Raw genomic sequence first — 20,078 nt, 5'->3', positions numbered from 1 at the left:
TACTGTGTTATGAATTGACACCCCTCTGCCTCAGAGGGTCACCCATGGGTGCCATAAAAATAGTACATAGAAAGTGATCAGCTACTGCGGTCCATAAAGTATAAAGGAGCAATGAGAGAAAACACTGAGGCATTTTCAGGTTTATACCTTTAAATAAACCACACACAACTTGTTCCATCCTCACAACTGGATCACAAAGTTATTCATCAGTACCTTATGACTATTATCTGCAAATCCACACTCTAAGGCGAAAAATAAGCATACAAAATACTTGTTTTCTTTCTTTTAAGACTTGACCTTTTCTAAAAAGATTACTGAAGGTAAAGATGCTCCCTTAACGCTGATCTGCAGCAGGTTTCGCTGTCAACAAGCGATACATTGCTGAACTGCGTGTCTGCTGCCCTCTTGTGGTGAAAAAACATAACATTCATTCAGCTGCATCAGTCTATCTGAATCTCAGCATGAATACTTGAGGATGTGTGTCCTTTGGAGCACATGACAAGGTAGGAAAGAGAAGAAGTGTGTGCAGTTAGAGGGAACTCAGGAGTTTCTGTTCTTAATTCTGTGTTGTACCTGAGAAGCTGAATTTTGATGGCTCGTTTCATGCCTGTGACAGGCTTGGTGGGCCTGGGAGGCGAATCAGAGAGCTCCACAGTGGACGCACTCTGAGAGGGACGGAGCAGACAGACAGGTTAGTCACAGAACAGGAATCCTCAGATCAGTTTAAGTTCATTAATGTGTGCAGACTTCACAGGAGACCTTAAAAAATATTTTAGCATACCGGGTCAAGTTTGAATGTTTTGTTTGGTGGCCCAGGCTCAGTACTGCTGGGTCTCTTTGTGCTTTGTGAGTCCACACTGGGAGGTGGACTCTGAGTTTCTGTTTCTGTCTGGGGAAGCCAGGACGGTGTCCCTTGTCTGCTGGGCGTGGACGCCTGGACAGATGAGACATTTGTCACAGACAGCACTTCCTGTAAAGAACAAGGAAAATGTTATTTTGTTGTTCTGGTTGGTACAATTCATTTTGATTTAATGAGCATTTTTACTCTTTTTTTGTACAGGTGAGTTAAATAAAATAGAAGTAGATACAATAAGGTAACTGGTGGTTTTAGCTTCATATAAACCGTACAGACATGAGAGTTTTATCAAGCTTCTCATCTAACTCTTGAAGAAAGAAAATAAATCTGCATATTTTGAATATGTGGTGCAATTCCTTTCAAATGACAGCATTTAAGATGCCAAAATCACATCAGAAAGTATTTAAACTACTATATGGACAGAGCATGGAATGGCTCGGCATACTTTGTCATCTCTGAGCCTCTTAGCTGACATGTCAGACTCAAAGCAGCCTTTTGTCTTTGTGGCTGCTCGGCCTGCGCTGACGGCTGCTGTGTGAAAGGGACTGGCTGAGCTTTGGTGGCTCACTGTGGGCTTCAGTTTAGGAGTGAACAACCTTTTCCATTCATCATTAGGCAGCGCCCAGCTCAGATAATCTCTCCTCACGTACATGGCTGATATGATCATGCCTTCTTCAAAGACCTTACAGCGCTCTGCCAGGCCGTAGACTGCAACAGCACAGTGTGAAAGTATGACTTCAAATGTCACACAACATTGTTCTGTTTGTTTGTCTGAATTTTAAAAGAAAGAAAACATACTTGTGTCACTGAAGGACTGGAGGTCAAAGGTCAGGTCAATATTCTTGTTTCTAGACCACTGCAAATTGAAGATTAGACCAATGAGCCACGTTGTGCTCATTCCCCCTCTGAAACAGACAGAAATAAGGCCAATGAGCTGACGAAGTAAAACTCAGCACCTCTAAAAGAGCAAGTTTTTAGTACTTTTTACTCCAAACTTAAAGTAAACATATGGCATAAGAACAGAAGGTAGTGATGAGCTGATAGAGAAGGTCACCGTATGAGAAATGGGCTAATGCTCAATAGGAATCCCTGCCATAATAAAACAGAAACCTAAAGCCGCGTGTCCTTACCTCCTCCTTGAATTAACAACAAACACCAAATTCTGGTCTGTACATTCATAAAACAATCAGCATTCATCTGGTGCATTTAGGTACAAATTCAAGTTGGTCACACAAACACAATGTGGAAGAAATTGTATTTGGCACATTCATTACACAGCAGACATTCAAGAGCAAAACATGATCAGTTTCCACAACAAAACCAGAGCAGTCACATTCTGCAATGAGCAAACAGTTTGCCTTAAGCAGCAGAAAAGTCACAAATGCTAATTCACACACTTTAAAGCACAATGTGTTCAAACAACAGGATGAAACATGAACTGAATCGTTTGCTTTTGGTAAAACAGGAGAATTTTCACAGGGTTTACTTTTTTACAAACAAGTACATGCATGTGTTCATTAAGACAACCAAAAAACTTCAAATACAAGGCAGAAGAAGAAAGTCCACAGTTTTATCAGGAAAACAGAAGCACATGTTTATCAAAATATCCAAATAATAAACATTTGAGTGTATTTTGTAAATGGAAAGTCACATTTTCATCTTTGGGCAGCTTAATACATACTTGTATTTCCCAAGAAAGTCTGGTGTTTCAAACAATGTGGACCAGTCTGCTTTTTTCTGACGAATGTCCTCAGTGATGGCAAAACCTGTGAATGAGGAAGAGAAAGCTTGTTGAATCCTTGTAGTAACCTTGAAGTGCAGAGTCATGTTAACGTGGTTTGACTGAATCGTGACAGCAGCACAGCCTGTTCATGACTCATTTTGTATCTGAGCAGTTAAGTTGTGAGATTGTGTTAAATCAACTTTGTCAGGGTGAAGCTAATTGGCCCAGCGATGCAGGCAGCACTGTGAGCATTTGGTGGATATCAGCCTGAGACGACACACCTCGCGCGATCTCCTCCTTTATGATGGCAAAGGTGGAGGGAGACACGTTGAAACTGGTGTTCTGCTGTGGGAATGCTGGTGTGATGATGGGCATGATGTGGAGGCGGTGATTTGCATGAACCTGGAAATGCAGAAAGTCACAACATTTTCAGAGCAAATTTGATTGTTTGATCCTGAACTGCCTGCTGTGATCCCGTAGCCGACAATGCTGATAAAAATCGTGCCGAGGCCTTACCCTGGGATCCCAGAAGGGAAGGCCGCTGTCTGAGCAGTCCTCTATCAGCCTCAAACAAACTGGCATCGGCCATTTCCTGAAACAAAACACAAGATTTTCAGATCAACTGATCCTCATTTGAATCTTTTCCAAAGCAGGCAGCTGCGATTCCAGCGCGGATATCGATGACATGTAGGTGCATACGGTTTATTTTGTATCATGCAGTCTGTACGCAGAGAAGCTCAAACAGACGGTTTGTAATGGGAACGCAGGATCAACTAGACCCACTCATGATCGAGGAAGGTGACTCTGACTACAGACGATCTCAGTGCCAAGTGACTTTCAGTGAACCCAATTCAATGTTTGTTTCCATTTCACAAAGATATCAGAACAGGGACAACTCACCACATGGAGTAGATCTTGAAGAATTTCATCACCAGGGTGGACGCTGTAGCATTCGGGTACGCCTGGCAAATTCTGGCGACCAGTATGGCCCAGGACACGCCGCCCAAGAATCCCAGCATGTTGGAGTAAATGTTACGGCCTGAAGGGAAACAAGAGGACGAGAAAAATGATTAAGATCTCCAGTTCAAAATGTTACCTGACCTTCACACTGGCCTGCTTTAATGGGCTTGACAGCACAAGTTTTTAATTAAGTGCTACATGTCATGTAATATTATAAATGGTGTCAAGTAAAGTACATAACTCCCATCATGAGGAGCTGTCAGTAGCGGTCAAAATATTAACAAAAAGACAGTTGAAGACAGACCGTGAATCACAGATGTCCTACACGATGTACCTGTTTTACCTGACCTAAATATTGCAAAACACAAGAAAAACACACACTTACCACGACATGGTAACAACAGTTAAGTAGTTTTTTTCTGTCATTGACATGTATTTTTCTCTCTCTTTGTCTCTAAAACACGGCCGGCTCGGTGTTTTTCGTGCTCTCCGACTGGTGACTTGATGTGTTATGAATTTTGGAACGAGCGCCTTCGCTGTGTCGTCACGTTCGGAGAGACTCGGAGAACGTGACGACACGTGAGGAGGAAAAACAACATGACACGTGACCCTGACGGTGTTGGTTTGACTGCTGCGTTCATCACCTTATGGCGCAGCATCTATAAGAAAATGCACAGATGTCATTCAGTCAAATGTTTTTGTCCACATGGTTTTTATTCGGTTTGTGATTTTTTTGTTCATGATATCAAAACATCAGCCAGTTTGTTTTTGACCACACTTGTTAGTATTTGAAATTTGATGACGAGCTTACAAAAAGTAGCCTGAACCTGACTTTGAAGGCAACACTTCTTGTTAAATCTTATGTTACTGCTGCTCGTGTTTTGTTTTTCACAGTTAGAGATTTCTACTGATCCCTAATCAATCTATCAATGATCCATAATCAATATCTCTCCATTTTTTAGAACCCTCATTTAAATTGAAATCATTAATTATTCATTAAATGTTTTCTGACCTGTTCTCTTTTATGCTAAACAAAGTCTGTCCACTTTCCATTAAAATGTCTAAATGAATTGCAGACTCAATAAACATTTAATCCCTACTTTCATTTGATTTTAATCACACTCGAAACAGCTTTACACTTAACTTTGGATTAGATGTGTCTTTGCTATTTAATCAGTATATTTGTTCTTGTGGATGCACTTCAAATTGCTGTGCAGTTTAATGGTGTTATACAGTAATTCTCAATGTTTTACTTCAAAGAAAAAGGCTTTGGAAGCACGTTTCCACTTCAGAAACACATAAACTCTGTTGAGATAAACAGCAAAAACATGTCATATAATTTTATTGTAATGCTGTACAGTACAACTTTGATTCTGCACTGTACATTGAAATATTACATTTACTGATTGAGGTGCTACAAGTATCTGCATACTGCACCTGTAAACAGTTTACAAGTATAAAAATACAAAACCAGACACCATTCACCAATATGTGAAAGGAGAAGAATGAAAAAATAACACAGAACAAGTGGGGCTTCATAAAGCTATAGTACCTTTCCATGGAAAAGAATCCAGGGTTGATAAAGGCAGCGTCACATGACTTCAGGAAGCTGCTGCTGCAGCGTTTGTGGAGATGAGAGAAATTGCACATTTTTTTTTTCAAAAACAAGAGTAAAAGCAAAGTTAACAAAGTGAACAGGTCCAGTGTCCAAGCTGATTTTAAAAGCTACATTTGGATACATCAAGTGCACTTAGCACAGTCCACAGGAGACAAAACAGGAAGCGCTGCATGAGCACATCCTGATGTCCTCCCTGACAGAGAAGGAGAATGTCGATTAGAAGTTCCCGGGAAGGGTGGCGGGGATCCAGATTGTTTAAGGCATGCATTCGTAATAATGTAGAGCCAGGATAGCCATGGTTTGGATGACTGTCAGGTTTCTAACAGCAACAGCAGTTTGTCTGTGGAAATTTCAGAGCTGAAAAATAACATCTGCAAAACAGTACAATACAACCTGTGCGGCAACATGATATGCAGTCAGGGGCCAACCCGCAAAGTTTTTTTTTTTCTGAATTCACAGAATGAATTAGTCACACAAACTTTCAATATAGCAATTGTGCTTAAGATTTTCAGTGGTGTTAGTTTCCCCACAAAGAAGTACACAGTACGGCTGGATGATATGGTTGAACTCATCACATCATGATGTGATATGTCGGAAATCAAAAATGAAATTATCACCCAGCACTTGGACACAGGAAGAGACACACGGACGCTCACTCGGAAACAATTTACAAGTGAAAACAGAACTCAGGTGACCTTCAGCATCCAAATGAGCTCTATTTTACACACCCACCCACACACACAAACACACATTCAGAAATCCACACGCTCATATGATAAAAAGTGCTGTGTTGTGCACATGTATGTTTATCTCCACTGACTGAAATATCAGGAATTTCATCTCATTAAAATAGCACTAAAAGAAAGTTAAGGCAACAAAGAAGAGAAAAAAACACAATACAATATATGTAAATACACACAGCAGACTCCATCTGGATCAGAAGCAGGGACAAAGTGTAGTATTTCAGTTTGCATGGCTGATTATGATTATGTTAAAGGGACAGTTCACTCCAAAATGATTAGTTGTATGGCCTCTGAGGGAAAAGATCCACTCGCCCCCCTGCACGGTGATACAGAAAGAACATAGTTCCTACATGAATCTGCTCACAGCAAGGTCTGTGGACTATCTTGAGTAACCAGGTATTTCCAAAACTCTGCAACTTGCACCAGTTTAGGGATGAACTGTCCCCGGGGTGAAGCTCCAATTTCAGGACAAACTAAGTTAAAGCTCGTACCAGTAACGACCACACGAGGGCAGAGAAAGACTGCGTCAGCACTGCGGTCCTCATATCCAGCTGCAGGAAAAATGAGCCTCATCTGCAGATACACTCTCCTCTGAATACAAAACTGCCGTCAAAGGAAAACCTCTTAGTTATTCAACACAGGGTGGTGGTAAACAGATGATACACAACCTTGATCTAGGAAGAAACAGAGTGGCAGTGCTCTTCTACGTGCTGACTTTAATTTTCTCAACATAAATAATAATCATCTAGAGACAAAATATTATAGAACATAAAAATCAACAAAACTACACTGATTTTGTGTGAGTGGACTAGTTTGTATAACTCTTCAATGCACTATGTGTAGGATTCCATCAATTCTTTCTGGCAACTTCTAGTGGTATTATGAAAAAAAAGGACAGTGTAGTACACACACTTAGACTACACCAGTGTCCATTGGAACTGTTTCATATTTCTTCAAACAAACCACTGAAACTATCAAAATAACTTTAAAGATGATATAATCACAGATAGATCCTACACAGCGACTTCAATGAGCTTTCCAGACAAACCACAACCTCTGGCAATAATTCCTGCTTTTAGTATCCAGAATGAGGACACCTCTGCCCTGCTGATGACAAGGACAACTGAAACACAAACAGACAGAAGTGGACCACAATAACAAGTGCACATTTGGAACAAGACTGCATAAGGGGCAGGCGTTTGAGCTTGTCAAAGATGAGCCTTGTGTAGGCTGAAATTATTTTCAAGGCATCACAGATGCAAAATCTATTGAAGAAACAAACAAAACAAAACAGGGTTTTGGCCAGCCCTCTGAAAGAAACAACTCCACTCACTGATCCAAAAAACTTCTTTTAGGCACAGTGATGTTCACCCATTCTGTCTGACACTACCTGGTGGGACATGAGGTGAAATTAAAACTTATATTCAATATAAGATATAATCCCTTTTTTTTTACATATTAGAGGACAAAGAAACAATCTTTGGGGTGGAGTTATGGTCCATGGTCCAGTCCTCATTTGTTGTGAGGCGAGTGCAGACAGGAATGGGTGGGCGTGGCCGCGATGCTTTATCACCTGCTTCCCCCCTACTGTCTGCTGTTGAAGCTGGAGTCTACGCTACTGCAGCTTTCCTCATAAGTGGGTGGGGGCTCTGTAACACACAAAGGCAAGAAAACAGTGATATAACTGAGGCCCTAGTGTCTATTTCACTAGTAGTGAGTAAAGCATCTGTAAGTGAATGCATTTAGTCATGCTGGGTTTCTTTTTTCATCTGAAATAGTGAAAAGTGGTGTTTTCTGTCTGTATATTATAATATAAGAGTATGGTAAGACAGACTGGTCATAGTAAAACAAAGCCCACACTGACACTGTTCCATTCAAGTGTCTCAGTAATATCTTACAATACACAATTTTGGCTCAGATTTTTTAACTTGCTGACAGTTTTTGGAAAGCAGCAATCAATCAGATCTGTTGAAAGGCTGACCATGAGGGTAGTCCCAGCTGCTGTACTCTGGAGGGAGGATGAGAGAACAGGAAGTGGGGATAGGAGTCACGTTTCCCTCTGTGAAGAAAGGTATGGTGGCCCCGGTGGACACACAGAACAGGGGTGCAGATGCATCGGAATGTCTGAGGCTGGGAGGAAGAGCTGCTCCGGGTGCGTGGCTGAAGGCGCTGGGAGACATGGTGACCGGCTGACATGAGGGATCCTGCTGAGAGTGACTCTTGGTGGGAATCTCCTCACTGACCATGCCTCCTGCACACAGCGCCTCCTCCGGCTCCTCCTCCGCCGGTGGGGCGCTGGGTGTCACACCTGATGCCCCGGGCACGATGGTCGCACCACAGTGCAATGGACTGGAGGGCATGGGCCTCGATGGAGACAAGTTCACAGCAATGTTCCCAATGTAGATGGGCAGAGTGACGATCGTTTCTGGAGATTTAAGTGACACCTGTAGCACAAATATGACATGTGAAATGAGCACAGGCTTCTGTTATATTTTAAATTTAGAATGCAATATAGTTAAAGGTCATTACATTTTGTTCTTTTATAAAATCTGGGCATTGATTTTGTTTTTGTGTTTTAGCGACATTAAGAAAATGTAGAATAGCACCAGCCTCATTCCTTAAATAAACTATGTATCCAAATCAGACAAGACAGTCGCCTTGTCTACTCACAGAATGAGACTGAATTTCATAGTTTCAAGCCGTAACAATAGCTACTGTGATGTGCCCAGAAGACACGGCAAGCATGGACAGGAAAAAGGTGAAGTAAGAGTGAGTAGAGAGTAGAGTAGAGAGTGGGCATCAGCAGCTGGAAAAAAAAACTCAGTGTAGAGCTGGAATATTGTTTTGTCTTGTCTGAAGTAAGTTTTACGATGAGGAGATTAAGCTCATTTTAGCTCAGTGAAAGAGATAAACTTGAATTCAAGGGGTGTACAATTGTACTTTTCTTTTCAATGAAAAATAGATGGAAGAATATTTCCTGTCTTGACAGTTTGCGACTTTGCTTTGTCTGCTTACGAGACTAAACACTAAGATAAACTTAGCTTTGAAACTTAGCAAACTATCGCCTCTAGAAGTTCAAAGTGGAGCCACTGGCCATATCTTTCACATTGGACCTTTAAATTTTCTCCACTACTTCAAAAGAACTCAACTTCGGAAGCTCAGAAGATAAACTTGCACACACTCTGACCTGAATAAAGTAGTCAATGTCTATGAGGCTGCAGCCAGCCAGTGCTGACTGAGGAAGAGGAGGGACGATAATCTGCTCTCTCCACTCAGCGTGTTTTCCTGCTTTCACCCCGGCTCCCTCCACTTCTGCGATGGTCCGCAGGTCAAACATAGGTCGCTTTGTCTTATAGGTCACTTTCTGGTTTTTGGGGGAAAAAAGGACACAGACATAAAAAGATGTGATGATGACTTCAAATCACCTCTATTACTGTTATCTTGAGGTATAGAGAGATTTTATGTGCACCCACATGAAAGGATTAGCTCCATGAACGTTTATGTTTGAAGCTTCCGAGTCCCAGGAGAGATTTATAATACATCTCTCAAAGGTCAATACCCTCTAAAATGGAAATTTCTAGGGGGCTGTGCACATTCATAATAGTGCTCATTATAATGGTATTTGGTGCAAGGACTATGAAGACACCCATCTGTAGGTAGGAGAGCTGGGATGATGTTTATATACTTTGTTAAGTCTTGTCTCTCATTTTTCTTCCTTTATTCAATGCTGTACTTTCTTTAGTATTCAATGACCTGAAACCTGAATACCCATTTACCTGTATGAGACTGGCCAGTACATATCCTGTGTCCTTCCCAGACTTGTTGTGGATCTCAGTGGCTAATTTGATGACCTGACCGGGGATGTAACCTCTCAGGTCACTGCGAGCTTTCAGCATCAGGGTCCCCGTCTTCAACAGGAGGTAGTTGAACTTCTTAGTGGTCACAGCATAACTTGGATGCTGCAGAGACACAGTCAGAGGACAAATGTTTGTGCATCAAGAAGCCTCATTAGCCGATGTTGATAATCGATAGCTCTGGAGAATGAGGAAACTCTGACAGTCAGGAAGGGATGAAAGTGAATAATACGTAAGTCATGCAAGGGATTAAAGGAGAAGATGAATTAATTCCTTCTCTGCCATGAAATCAAATAAGTCTCCAACAAGACAAAGGTTGATGAAAAGAAAAGAAGTCCCTTCTTCTAATTCTGTCTCCACATGAACAACTTTGTCGCTCCTATTTACTCATTAATAACAGAACAATTACAATGTTTGTAATGGAATAAAATGAGCAGAGGGATAATTAGAAAATACAGAGATCTGTGCACCTAACACTCACTTCAATGTCAGGCACCTCATTGAGATTGAGCAGGTTGAGTAGGTAAAAGGGCCTCTGGGCTTTGTAGTCTTTAGAGAAGCGGGGCGTGTCGATAGCAGCCCTCACTCGGTAAATAATCTTCCCAAAGGGTCCCTCAAAGGAAGTCGGGGCAGCAACTTGAAGAGAGGAATGGGAAAAAGACAACACACAGTATTGGTCATTTGACCGTATGAAAACATATTGGGTATAGTGACTGATATAAAAACTGTTAAAGCCAAATAAAACACATGGTTTAACTTCTCAAAAGCTGAAAAAAATGTAGTACTTTCAAATGTTAATCAGAGGGTTTGCAATATCAACATACCATAACAATACAACATGCTGCTTAAAATGTTAAACTCAACCAATATAGACACATGCCGTCAAAGCTTGTCATGAGTGTAATTATCTTGAAAAGTATTCATTTTTTATTGAGACAAATAAAATTACCAGAAGAAGAAATTCAGCTTCAACGTTCCCAACTTTTCTGGAATCAGGATTGTACATATATATATATATGAAAAATGACGACACAAGAATGAAAGAAAGGAGACAAAGGAAAAGACAAAGAAAGAAAAGGTTCGATTGACTTAAAATTCATTTGTTTTGCACCAGAAGGTCAGTTAGTTAACACGTTCTTTAACAAAATATGGCAAAAATGCAGTGTCTGAAAAAGCCTGATTCATCAAGCTAAAATTTAAATAGACTACTTTACATTATCTTTGTCCTTATCCAGGCTTCTGTCAGACCTGTCAACATCTGTAATGAGCCTTTCAGACTGATTCCTGCACATCTCATCTTGAATTGAAAGGACTGTTTGCGTGACTTGAAGAAAGGTCAGTGAAGAGGAGGAAACGGGGGGAAAAGGCTTTAGGAAAGAAAATTTAAGGAGTGTGAGATAAAAATAACTATTTGGGGACAACATAGCCTGACAGACAGACGGAGAGGGGTGGAAATCACCTCAGATTAAAAGCTCTTCTGATATTGTGATCAGTACAAATAACATGCATATAAATTCCTAAGTAGGCTGTACAAAAAGGTGATTAATGTGTTGTCAAAATAACTCCCTATTCTAATGTGTTCCTATTTTCCCAGATCCTCATTCAGATGTTAATATCAGTGAGGCAGGCGGCTGCCTCAGGGACAAGTCTGCTGCTGCTGCTGCTGTCAATAAGAATTAATCACGAGAGGCGAGTTGCTGTTGTTTTGTTGCAGGCAGCTTGGTAAGAAAAACAAAGCTGTACACAGACTGACAGGAAGGGGGGGGGGCAGGTTGAAGCACCAGACCAACTTTCCCTGGAGACACACCAAACTGAGCTGCTGGTGGTCGAGGATCGTGTTGTCTGACTCGTTCCTTTGAGATCAGACAAAGAACTTCCTCTGTCTCTTTGAGCTGCTGTACTTCATGGAGCTTACTTCAGTTCAGCAGGCTGTGCCCTAACCTTTTCTTTTAATGGAAATGGACTGAAGTATTTCCAATACATACTCAAGTAGGATGGACCTACTTGAGTATGTATTTAAGAAGCTACTAAGCAAGCACTTGTTGACCTGCAAGTTGATTTGTAAAAGAGTTGTACAGATCAAGTAGAGACAACAAGATCTGGCTCATCAAGAGGAGCAACACACATTTCACAGCAGTAACAATAACACTCCTGAATCTCTTCACAGCTCAGTACTCATGTTTTGAAATGTATCACAGTGGATAGTTTAATGTCACAAATCAACAGTGATAGGGGGATATTTGGAGATTTTAAGGCTGCCTTTAAGGCAGCCCTTGGACTTAATCAGCTGCTCACTGGTTACTCACTTTTATTCTTTGCATGAAAACAAGGATACTTATATCGTACGCAGGGAATCATTGATAAAGATTAATAGTTTATAGCACTCTATGATCACTTGTTTTCATCTTCTTTGTTCTTCTCTCTTGTCTTCCTGAACCTGTATCTTATGTCTGTGTGGAATGAGGACATCTACTGTTTCATTAAGTGTTCATGCAATGAATTCATCTCAGCCTACACCTTCCTCTTCTCTTTGAATTTCTTTGTTTCTGCTGTATTAGAGAGATGTTTACATTTATAGTCATCATCTATCATCAATGAAGGTAAACTTAATATCAGCGAAATCTCCCAGTATAACAGAAAGTAACAAAATGACGAAATGAAGTTCAATCAAGACCTCTGTTAAGCAGTTTTAATTAAGACTGAACACTTTTTAGCACTGACATGCAGACCTACAGAGCAGGAGAAAACTGGGGTTCGTTGTGCTATTTGGACTGAACCCACCACAGTTGTGCTAAAAAAGTGCTAAGACTTCATATGAATTATTCACATTGTGGTTCCCTTAGAAAGAACTCTGAATCATTATTGTCAGTGCAAATGCTCCAGCATACATTTAAATAAGCTTTAAGGCCTCTGTCTCTGTCTTTGAGTAGGAATTGCTCTTAGGCTACTCAAGGTTCACCTGTAACTCCTGACAATGCTTTAACAGTACACATCCAACCAGCTGTTTATTCATCTGTTTGATAGCAGCTTACTTGATTCAATAAAATGGAAGGTTTTGGTGTGGATCCTGTTCAGGTACAGCTTTAAGAGGATTTCTAACAACTGAGAGATTTTAGAACATTTCTTCTATTGCATCACTAGAATTCTCTATTGTATGTATTTTCTCTGTGTTTTGATGCTGACGTGTTTTCATAGCTACACATGAACATTTCTCACAAAGAATAAAAATTTCATTGCTACCATCTCCACTTCAAATCCTGTGAAAAGTCAAATCCAAAGTCACTCTACTTATGACTTGATTTGCTATATTTTAAAAATGTTCAATAGCTAGTCAGTCTGATTCCTGTACCAGCAGGGGGCAGTCCAAGACACCTGAGTCTCCAGTGAGTCATTTAACAGTGCACAATAGTTAACATGCCCTATGCTGATCCTCTCAAGTCTGAGGGCCTGAAAGCAGGGGAGGGCAAAGCATGGGGGTTTGAAGACCAATTAAACAGTGACTGCACAACAGGAGAGGAGACTAAAAATAACATGAACCCCCCTTGTGCTTCAGCCCACACTTGAGAGAGTGCAAGATACAGGCAGACACTGTGTGTGTCCTCACAGGTGCCAAGTACCAAGTGTGTTCAGCCAACCTTTGTGTTATGTGCATGGCTGTGGCGTTTCAGGAAAATTCAACTTGTGAATGTGTGGAATAAGATGTGTTATCACACTAAAGCATCACAGTTGGCACGCCCCTCTTCAATTTCTTAAACATTAACTGTGTAATGACCCTTCACACACCATCGGTATCACAGATCAGGGTGTGTCTGCTTTGTGTTGCAGGGGTGAGCTCTTTGGACGTAAACATGCTAGAAAAAGCCCAGTGTTATCAGAGGCTATCACACCTGCATGCTTCCTTTACTGACGTCATCTGGGTCTATGATAAAAAAGGTCCATGAGAAAACTATTACGGGAACTGAGGCTGTGGAGGAATGACGTTAAATGCTCACCTGGAATTACAAACTGGAAAGGGAAACTGTGTTCACCTGCCGCCAGAGTTCCTGAAAAATAACAAGGTTTATCAGTTAAAAAGTAATAAAAAATATAAATGACATTTACTGGTAAACATATAGCAATAATTCTCAGTATTTATTTGGACTTTGTAAACATCAGATTTCCACATGACGTACTGTGTCTGTGGGCCTCATCTACTTTCCCAGGCACTGCTGTTCAAAATAGCTGAACCGAAACCATCAGCAAGCATCAGAGGAAGCTACACAACTGTTGGTTGTGTAGCTGGCAAAGTTGGACCATTTCTCAGCAAAGTTAATCAATGATTTACAAGCATATTGAGGCAGGCAATGATCGACCCAAGAGTGCATTCTTCTGCTCTGTTACACCATCTATAGATCAGTCTGCCCTTATGGATTAAAGTATAAAACTTCTATACTTTCATCTACATAAATTTTTAGAACTGGTCACACATACATGATTTTTCAAAAAAGACTGAATAATTTGGGCACTACTCAAACAGGAGTATATGGTGAAGTTGCTGCAGACTATTTTCAGCTGCCTGATAATAGACATTTTGTGCTCTCATGTGCATTCAAGGTGACGAAGGAACATGACACCCAGTGAAAAAGGGCGGCTCACTGATGTTTGCTTTGTAGTTGTGGACATTTTCGGCACAAACACATAAGGTAATATTAACACGATGAACATTAGTGGTAAAAAAATGAATTACTGAGCATATTTTTACACATTAGGGTAGGTTTTAATCAAGCAGTAGTGCAGAAGAAATAGAAAAGCTGAAGTGCTACAGTGTTAGCCTACAAACTGTATTTCTGATGTTATCAGTCAACACTCTAGCAGACCTCGCTGTGTTATTAGAAACATATGTCACATTCTGAAGATCTCAACAGGAAGTGCACAGAAGTGCACGAAGAGTTGAAACAAACCAAACCAAGTATATTTTCTGAGTAAGAAACTGTACCCATGAAATATATTTGTGAAAAAAAAAACAAAAACAAAAACAAAAAACAAGATCCCAATTTTATTCTAAAGCTTTGTAAACACTAAATATTCCCACATATGTTAATGGCTGTATATCTAATCCAAGACATGCTTTTACTGCATGTGTCTGTAATTTAGATATAGTAAAGAACATTTTTCATGCTTGCTGACTTCACAAGCTTGGTTAAATTGATAACAAGCACAAGGCACAAATAAGGGCCTTTCCATCCCTGTCACACTGAGAGCTCCTTGAGCCAGTCAGGTTGTTAATTCTCTAGATAAGCTGAAGGCCCAATTAAATTCTTCCAGACAGCAATATGTCTCACATCATTAGGGATGGGCGCAACTTTTTTCCGTTGGTCTCAGTTTCCTGGAGGGAGGTGCTGTGTGTGTTCATTTGCATCATGTTTACTGCTAAAGGAAGCAGTCTTGTTCAGAGTCAGTGCTTTGCAGGTGCAACAGCCACTTTGTATGCTGAGCTGCAGGCAGTCAAGCTAACACAGGTAGAGAAAGAAAAGTGTTTTGATAACACAACACCGCGGTTCATTGAAAGCAATTAACTGAGGGGTGGTTGGATTATGTATTATACAGAGCAAGCTGTTGGAGATTCTTAATCTCAGCATACTAACGTCAGCCTAATTTGAGTATCATTTGGGTATCCATCTAACCCAGTATCACTCACAGTTAATTTGAAATCATTCCACTTACACCACCAATGACCAAAAAGAAGACTATATCAGACTGGTGGGACAAGGCAGAAATACTGAAGTAATCTGCAAGTTAAACCTGAAAACAGAAAAGTCCAGTTTAAATACTTAAAACTGAACTTAATAATGTAAACTTAACTTGATGTTAAGTGATGTGCACCAAGTTTAAATATGGTGTTGTCATTCAGACAAAATGTCCAATTTAAACAGCTATGACTGTCTACATGAGAGCCCAATTCTTTGGATGCCAACGAATGAAGCCTCTTTTTAAGCTAAACTAACAAAAACTTGAAATTCTTGTAATAGATAATGATTTTATCTTAGAATATGAGTAATAAACCCATAAACGATGACAGAATTCCTAAATGAATGACTGTATTGAGTGGCTAGCCTGTTAGCAGTGTCAGGCCTTTGACTCTTTATAGACTTTCTTAGTTGTGTGTGCTGTCTGAACAGAACATAAAATTATATAGGACATGTAGTCTGATCTTTAGCATTGAGAGAAAACAATGTTACATTGGCTTTACTTCACTCCTTTACTTACCATGATGAAAACAGATGTTGCCTGCGCAGAGACGTGCATCATCAGTGGATAATGTCAATTATGAAAAACCCAGGACATGCTATGGTGAGTCTGTCTCAGCCTCGGTCTAAATATAAAGCTGCTTGTTTTAAAAACAAGTCGACAGTGAAACCACAATCGGACTACTGCAGTGGGAGGGAGATCCTTATTCTCTGAAGGTCATTAACTGAGACCAGTGACAGGATGAAGAGTGGATGCTGACATCACCAGTCTTCACTCCTCCAACCGTCAAGCATCTGTGGCATACCACATTATCAGTCAGCCAAAGTGAGCGTCGCTTGCTTTGTGTAAGAGTGTGTGTGTGTGTATGTGTGTGGTGGCCCTCTGTCACCCTTCCTGTCTCGCTCTCCCTGTGCCACTCAGCCCTTGCGGGCAGATCAGCCCATTTTCGGAAGAGAATGGGATACGGAAAAATGGCAGCGATAAAGGGGAGCGCAGAAGGGGAGTGTGTAATGAATTATTTATGTCCTCCTATGTTTGGAGTGTGCTTTGCCTGGTTTTTAATCATACATTTTGAACGAGTGTTACTCTTGCAGCAAATTACATTACAAATGTGGAATATATGAAGGTATTTTATTTTGTCTTTTCTTTGTCATGTTGATAATTGTTAAGTCATATTATTAAGCACATTAATTAAAAGGGTGAATGCAAGTGTTGAACAGTTGACTTTTTTTTGATACCCAGAGTAGCTGTTTTCACAATATAAAGCCTTCTCATAAAAGTTGTCTGTGTATTTAGAAAGCAATGTCATTAAAGTCCCTGTTGGTGTAATGTTCGGGTGCCCAAATACTTTTGTCTCCAGAGTGCATGTATAGATGGAACTCTTGGCCTCACTGGTTGGTGGCGAACTAGATATTACAATAAGAAATACTGTAAGAGTATTTTCAGTGCAAATATTATATATATTAATATATATTCATTGTAATGTATCATTTTGACTTCCAGCTAGCTTAGTTCTTGAAATGGGAGTAGTAACTCATTTTGAATTCTTCAACATAATAGCACAATGTTGACATAGAGCAGAGTTACACTCTAAAAAGAGGACTTCACCAATGATTTTAGTTTGTTTATGGTAACAATCAGCTTTTAGTTGTTGTCATGAGTCCTTTATAGAAGTATCTTCCAATGAAATACCACAGTATAAAATATACCATATAGGAATATTTAACAGCTAAAGAGACAGATATTTCCACCGGAAGTTGGTTGAGACCAAAACAGAGCATTTCCAGTTTTTCAGATGGCAACATCACTTTTAACTATGACCGCAGTGCTAAAACAAATATTTCAGTTAACATCTTTGTGACAGTATTAACAAAAACTGAATATTACAGGCATAATGTGTGGTATGTAGCATGACAGAATGGTGCGGTGGTTTCTTGGTGTTTTAACCACCATGGATTACACGCGCTAATGACTGCCATTAAGTTCCACAGTGGACTTGCAGTTAAAACAGATTTCATGCATGCATGGCACATTTGACCTTCTGGCTGTGGGCAGGATCAGCAACACATACAGATGATGGAAGATCACGCTCACAGCCAAAGGTCCCCTTAAGCTCTCTTCTCCATGAGCGAGAAGGGCCTCAGAGCAGCAGGGCAGGGTGGTACCCAGAGACTGAGGGACAAGATGCAAAGCTGTCCTCTGTGGACCATGTTCAACCTTCTGATCACTCTGACTAAGTGAGGCTGTAACTGAACTGAAAGGTGGGAGGCTTCAGTCATAAAGTTTTCTTCCGACAGAGAGGTGCTCTCACAGGAGAAGGACAAAACAGTTTGTTTCATAAGGAATGTCATAGGGAATCTATACAGTCACATGTGAGGGTGATATGTTGTTAAAGGACCATACTGGTGTTTTGTCAGGTTTGGATCATTTAATGTTAATTACTTTCCTTTAAGAGAAGTGGTTGCTATTGGGTCCTCACCTTTGTCAGCAACAGACAGTGTGCTGTTGAAGTACTGCTCCTCCAGAGTCCACGAGCTGTCGTTCATTTTATTGGAGATCCCACATGAGCCCTGACAGTTCACTTTGATGGCTGTGAAAAGAGGAAAGGGAAGTGTCAATCTATCACCTGAAAACAAGTGGTCCTTTACATGTTTACTGGTATTTTTACCGAAGGTTTACTATGAAACTTCCAACATGGCAAACAAAGGGCAAAAACTAAGAGTTATCCGATCACTTTCTTGATAAGACATCAGTTTTACAGGACTAAAATGTCCTCTTCTTCTCGCCAAGTAAACTGTAACTGTCACTGTCGAACCCTTCCATGAGAATCAGCACTCACATTAATTTTATCAGCAAGTGCTGTCAGCTGAGGCACCACAATACGAAAAATGAACACCAGACCAGTGATAATGGACCTCTGGTGTTAGCTCCTCCTTCAGTGGAGGTAAGTAATCACAGCAGGTTGTAGTTGGTGTTTGTATCAACACATAAACAACAGGGGGAGCAACTTTATCAGGGAGCTGTTGTAGATTATTAGGAGCAGTATTAAATAGGTTACTGTGAATAAAGGCCTGAATACTTCAGGTTTAACTGGTTTGGATCATGGCATTGATTGTCACCTGCAGCATCAAATTGCATTTTACTGTGATGACAAGGGTGGTTATGCTTGTGATCAAGCAACAAGTTAGGTAAAGCTGAGTTCATATTAAGATTACTGATAGCACAGAAGAATGCATTATTGAAAGTGAGGAGACGCACAGAGACTGAACCTGAAACCATGGCTTTGCTGGCTGTTTGAATCAATGCTGGCCTGCCAAAATGGAAAGAAAACTGACTTGGGAAAACAAAAAAATGTAACAGAGCAGAAACACTTTAAGGACAAAAACTGCTAAAGCACACACTAGAAGTGTGTTTTTACTGAATGTTGCTCTTTGCTGTATTTTGCTGCTAGTGCATGAGGTCAACTGGTGAAGTGAAGTTGCCACTTAGCAGACATATTATCTTCCCATGCTTGATTCAAAGATCAAGAAGATGATAACATAACTTCTGTCATGCTCAAAAGCCCACAGTGGTGCTGTGTATGTTGTGTGACAGACGTCAACAGTGAGACACTGAGAAAAACACAGACGTGAGTAGCACTACAGCTCTTCAGTGTGAACAGAGCCTTTCTCTTGCTTTCAGTATCACTCCTCCTTTTTCTATCTCTCTTGCCTCTCTGTTGATCTGTCTGTGAGGAAATGAAAACCCTCTGATAATGCACACTCCCAGATACACACACCAAAACTGTGACAGAAGCCAGAGGATTAAACAGAAAGATGGCCCAGCCTCAGTATTATCTCAGCATTCTGAGAAGCAGACAGATACACAGCTAAAATGCTTTGTTAGCATTCCCAATGTGACTCCTACATGTCTTCATTCTTTCCTTTCTCAAAATATGAACACTTTATTTACAGCCTACTCCTTTTTTTGCGTTTTTTGGAGGGGGGGGGCATTTTAAAAAATTTGCCAAACCTCTCACATGCATTTTGCCTTAATAATCCAAACAGCTGCACTGCAACCTTACCCTGACAAAATACAACATAAAATGAACAACATTCACTAATAACAGATAAAAGTTAAACCAAAATAAGAATCTCAGCATGGATTTGGCAACAGCTTGCTGTACTTGGCAGTAATGATGGGTGACATGGATAAATCTTCAGTCGCAGTATATATAATTCTAAATGGTGAGGTTCATCAGGACATTTTCTTTTGGTTCAACTGAGCAAATATCTATCATCAAAATAGCCAGAATAGATTGTGAATTTGAGTGCATTTCCCACCATTTTCCTACATTTAATAGACCAAATAATGAATTCATCAAAACACAATCAATGTTCATCTTTAATGAAGAGTCTACAGCCACACTAACACACCTGCACTTTGAGCTAACATGCTAATGGAGACTATGCTAACATACTGATGTTTAGCTGATAAAATGCTTACTATGTTGACTATGATGTTAGCGTGCAGACATTTACTGATTAGCACTAATGACAAAGTGGCTTACAGTTGAGGCTGATGGGAATGTCATCAGTGTTCCAGGTACTAGGCCATA

General features: G+C 40.4%; 3 protein-coding genes across 6 annotated transcripts in view; all 3 read right to left on the bottom strand.

The window, feature by feature from the left end:
• Nucleotides 1-406: 406 nt before the first annotated feature.
• LOC124051404 (poly(A) polymerase alpha-like) lies at nucleotides 407-1,939 on the bottom strand. 3 transcript variants are annotated; one of them, XM_046374747.1, is made up of 4 exons: nucleotides 1,655-1,939; nucleotides 1,302-1,564; nucleotides 782-934; nucleotides 407-665 (listed from the first exon to the last, which is right to left on the bottom strand). In XM_046374747.1, the coding sequence occupies exons 1-4, from the start codon at nucleotides 1,752-1,754 to the stop codon at nucleotides 441-443; spliced, it is 741 nt and encodes a 246-aa protein (XP_046230703.1). In that variant the 5' UTR covers nucleotides 1,755-1,939; the 3' UTR covers nucleotides 407-440. The 3 variants fall into 3 exon arrangements, 2 of the variants coding, with proteins under 2 accessions (XP_046230703.1, XP_046230702.1); XM_046374746.1 differs by having other exon boundaries at nucleotides 782-970; nucleotides 1,655-1,924; XR_006841829.1 differs by lacking the exon at nucleotides 1,302-1,564 and having other exon boundaries at nucleotides 414-665; nucleotides 782-970; nucleotides 1,655-1,908.
• Nucleotides 1,940-2,109: 170 nt separating this feature from the next.
• Nucleotides 2,110-4,208, bottom strand: LOC124051714 (poly(A) polymerase type 3-like). Of its 2 annotated transcripts, XM_046375340.1 has the most exons (5): nucleotides 3,925-4,208; nucleotides 3,480-3,618; nucleotides 3,096-3,171; nucleotides 2,861-2,981; nucleotides 2,110-2,622 (listed from the first exon to the last, which is right to left on the bottom strand). In XM_046375340.1, exons 2-5 carry the CDS (start codon nucleotides 3,596-3,598, stop codon nucleotides 2,504-2,506), a joined length of 435 nt encoding a protein of 144 aa, XP_046231296.1. In that variant the 5' UTR covers nucleotides 3,599-3,618; nucleotides 3,925-4,208; the 3' UTR covers nucleotides 2,110-2,503. The 2 variants fall into 2 exon arrangements, with proteins under 2 accessions (XP_046231296.1, XP_046231295.1); XM_046375339.1 differs by lacking the exon at nucleotides 3,925-4,208 and having other exon boundaries at nucleotides 3,480-3,878.
• A 656-nt stretch (nucleotides 4,209-4,864) lies between these two features.
• arrdc1b (arrestin domain containing 1b) overlaps nucleotides 4,865-20,078 on the bottom strand; it is a 29,208-nt gene continuing 13,994 nt past the window's right edge. The window contains exons 2-8 of the mRNA XM_046375337.1: nucleotides 17,961-18,071; nucleotides 13,747-13,797; nucleotides 10,236-10,390; nucleotides 9,677-9,859; nucleotides 9,088-9,264; nucleotides 7,882-8,344; nucleotides 4,865-7,549 (exon numbers count right to left, since the gene is read on the bottom strand). Of these exons, the coding sequence (XP_046231293.1) occupies nucleotides 7,485-7,549; nucleotides 7,882-8,344; nucleotides 9,088-9,264; nucleotides 9,677-9,859; nucleotides 10,236-10,390; nucleotides 13,747-13,797; nucleotides 17,961-18,071 (1,205 nt within the window). The 3' untranslated portion in view covers nucleotides 4,865-7,484. The remainder of the gene's footprint in view (nucleotides 7,550-7,881; nucleotides 8,345-9,087; nucleotides 9,265-9,676; nucleotides 9,860-10,235; nucleotides 10,391-13,746; nucleotides 13,798-17,960; nucleotides 18,072-20,078) is intronic.

Source organism: Scatophagus argus, chromosome 20 (assembly GCF_020382885.2).
Source record: "Scatophagus argus isolate fScaArg1 chromosome 20, fScaArg1.pri, whole genome shotgun sequence".
NCBI lineage: Eukaryota > Metazoa > Chordata > Actinopteri > Scatophagidae > Scatophagus > Scatophagus argus.
The sequence above is the reverse complement of the archived record's forward strand: the minus strand, read 5'-3'. Positions and strand labels throughout refer to the sequence as shown.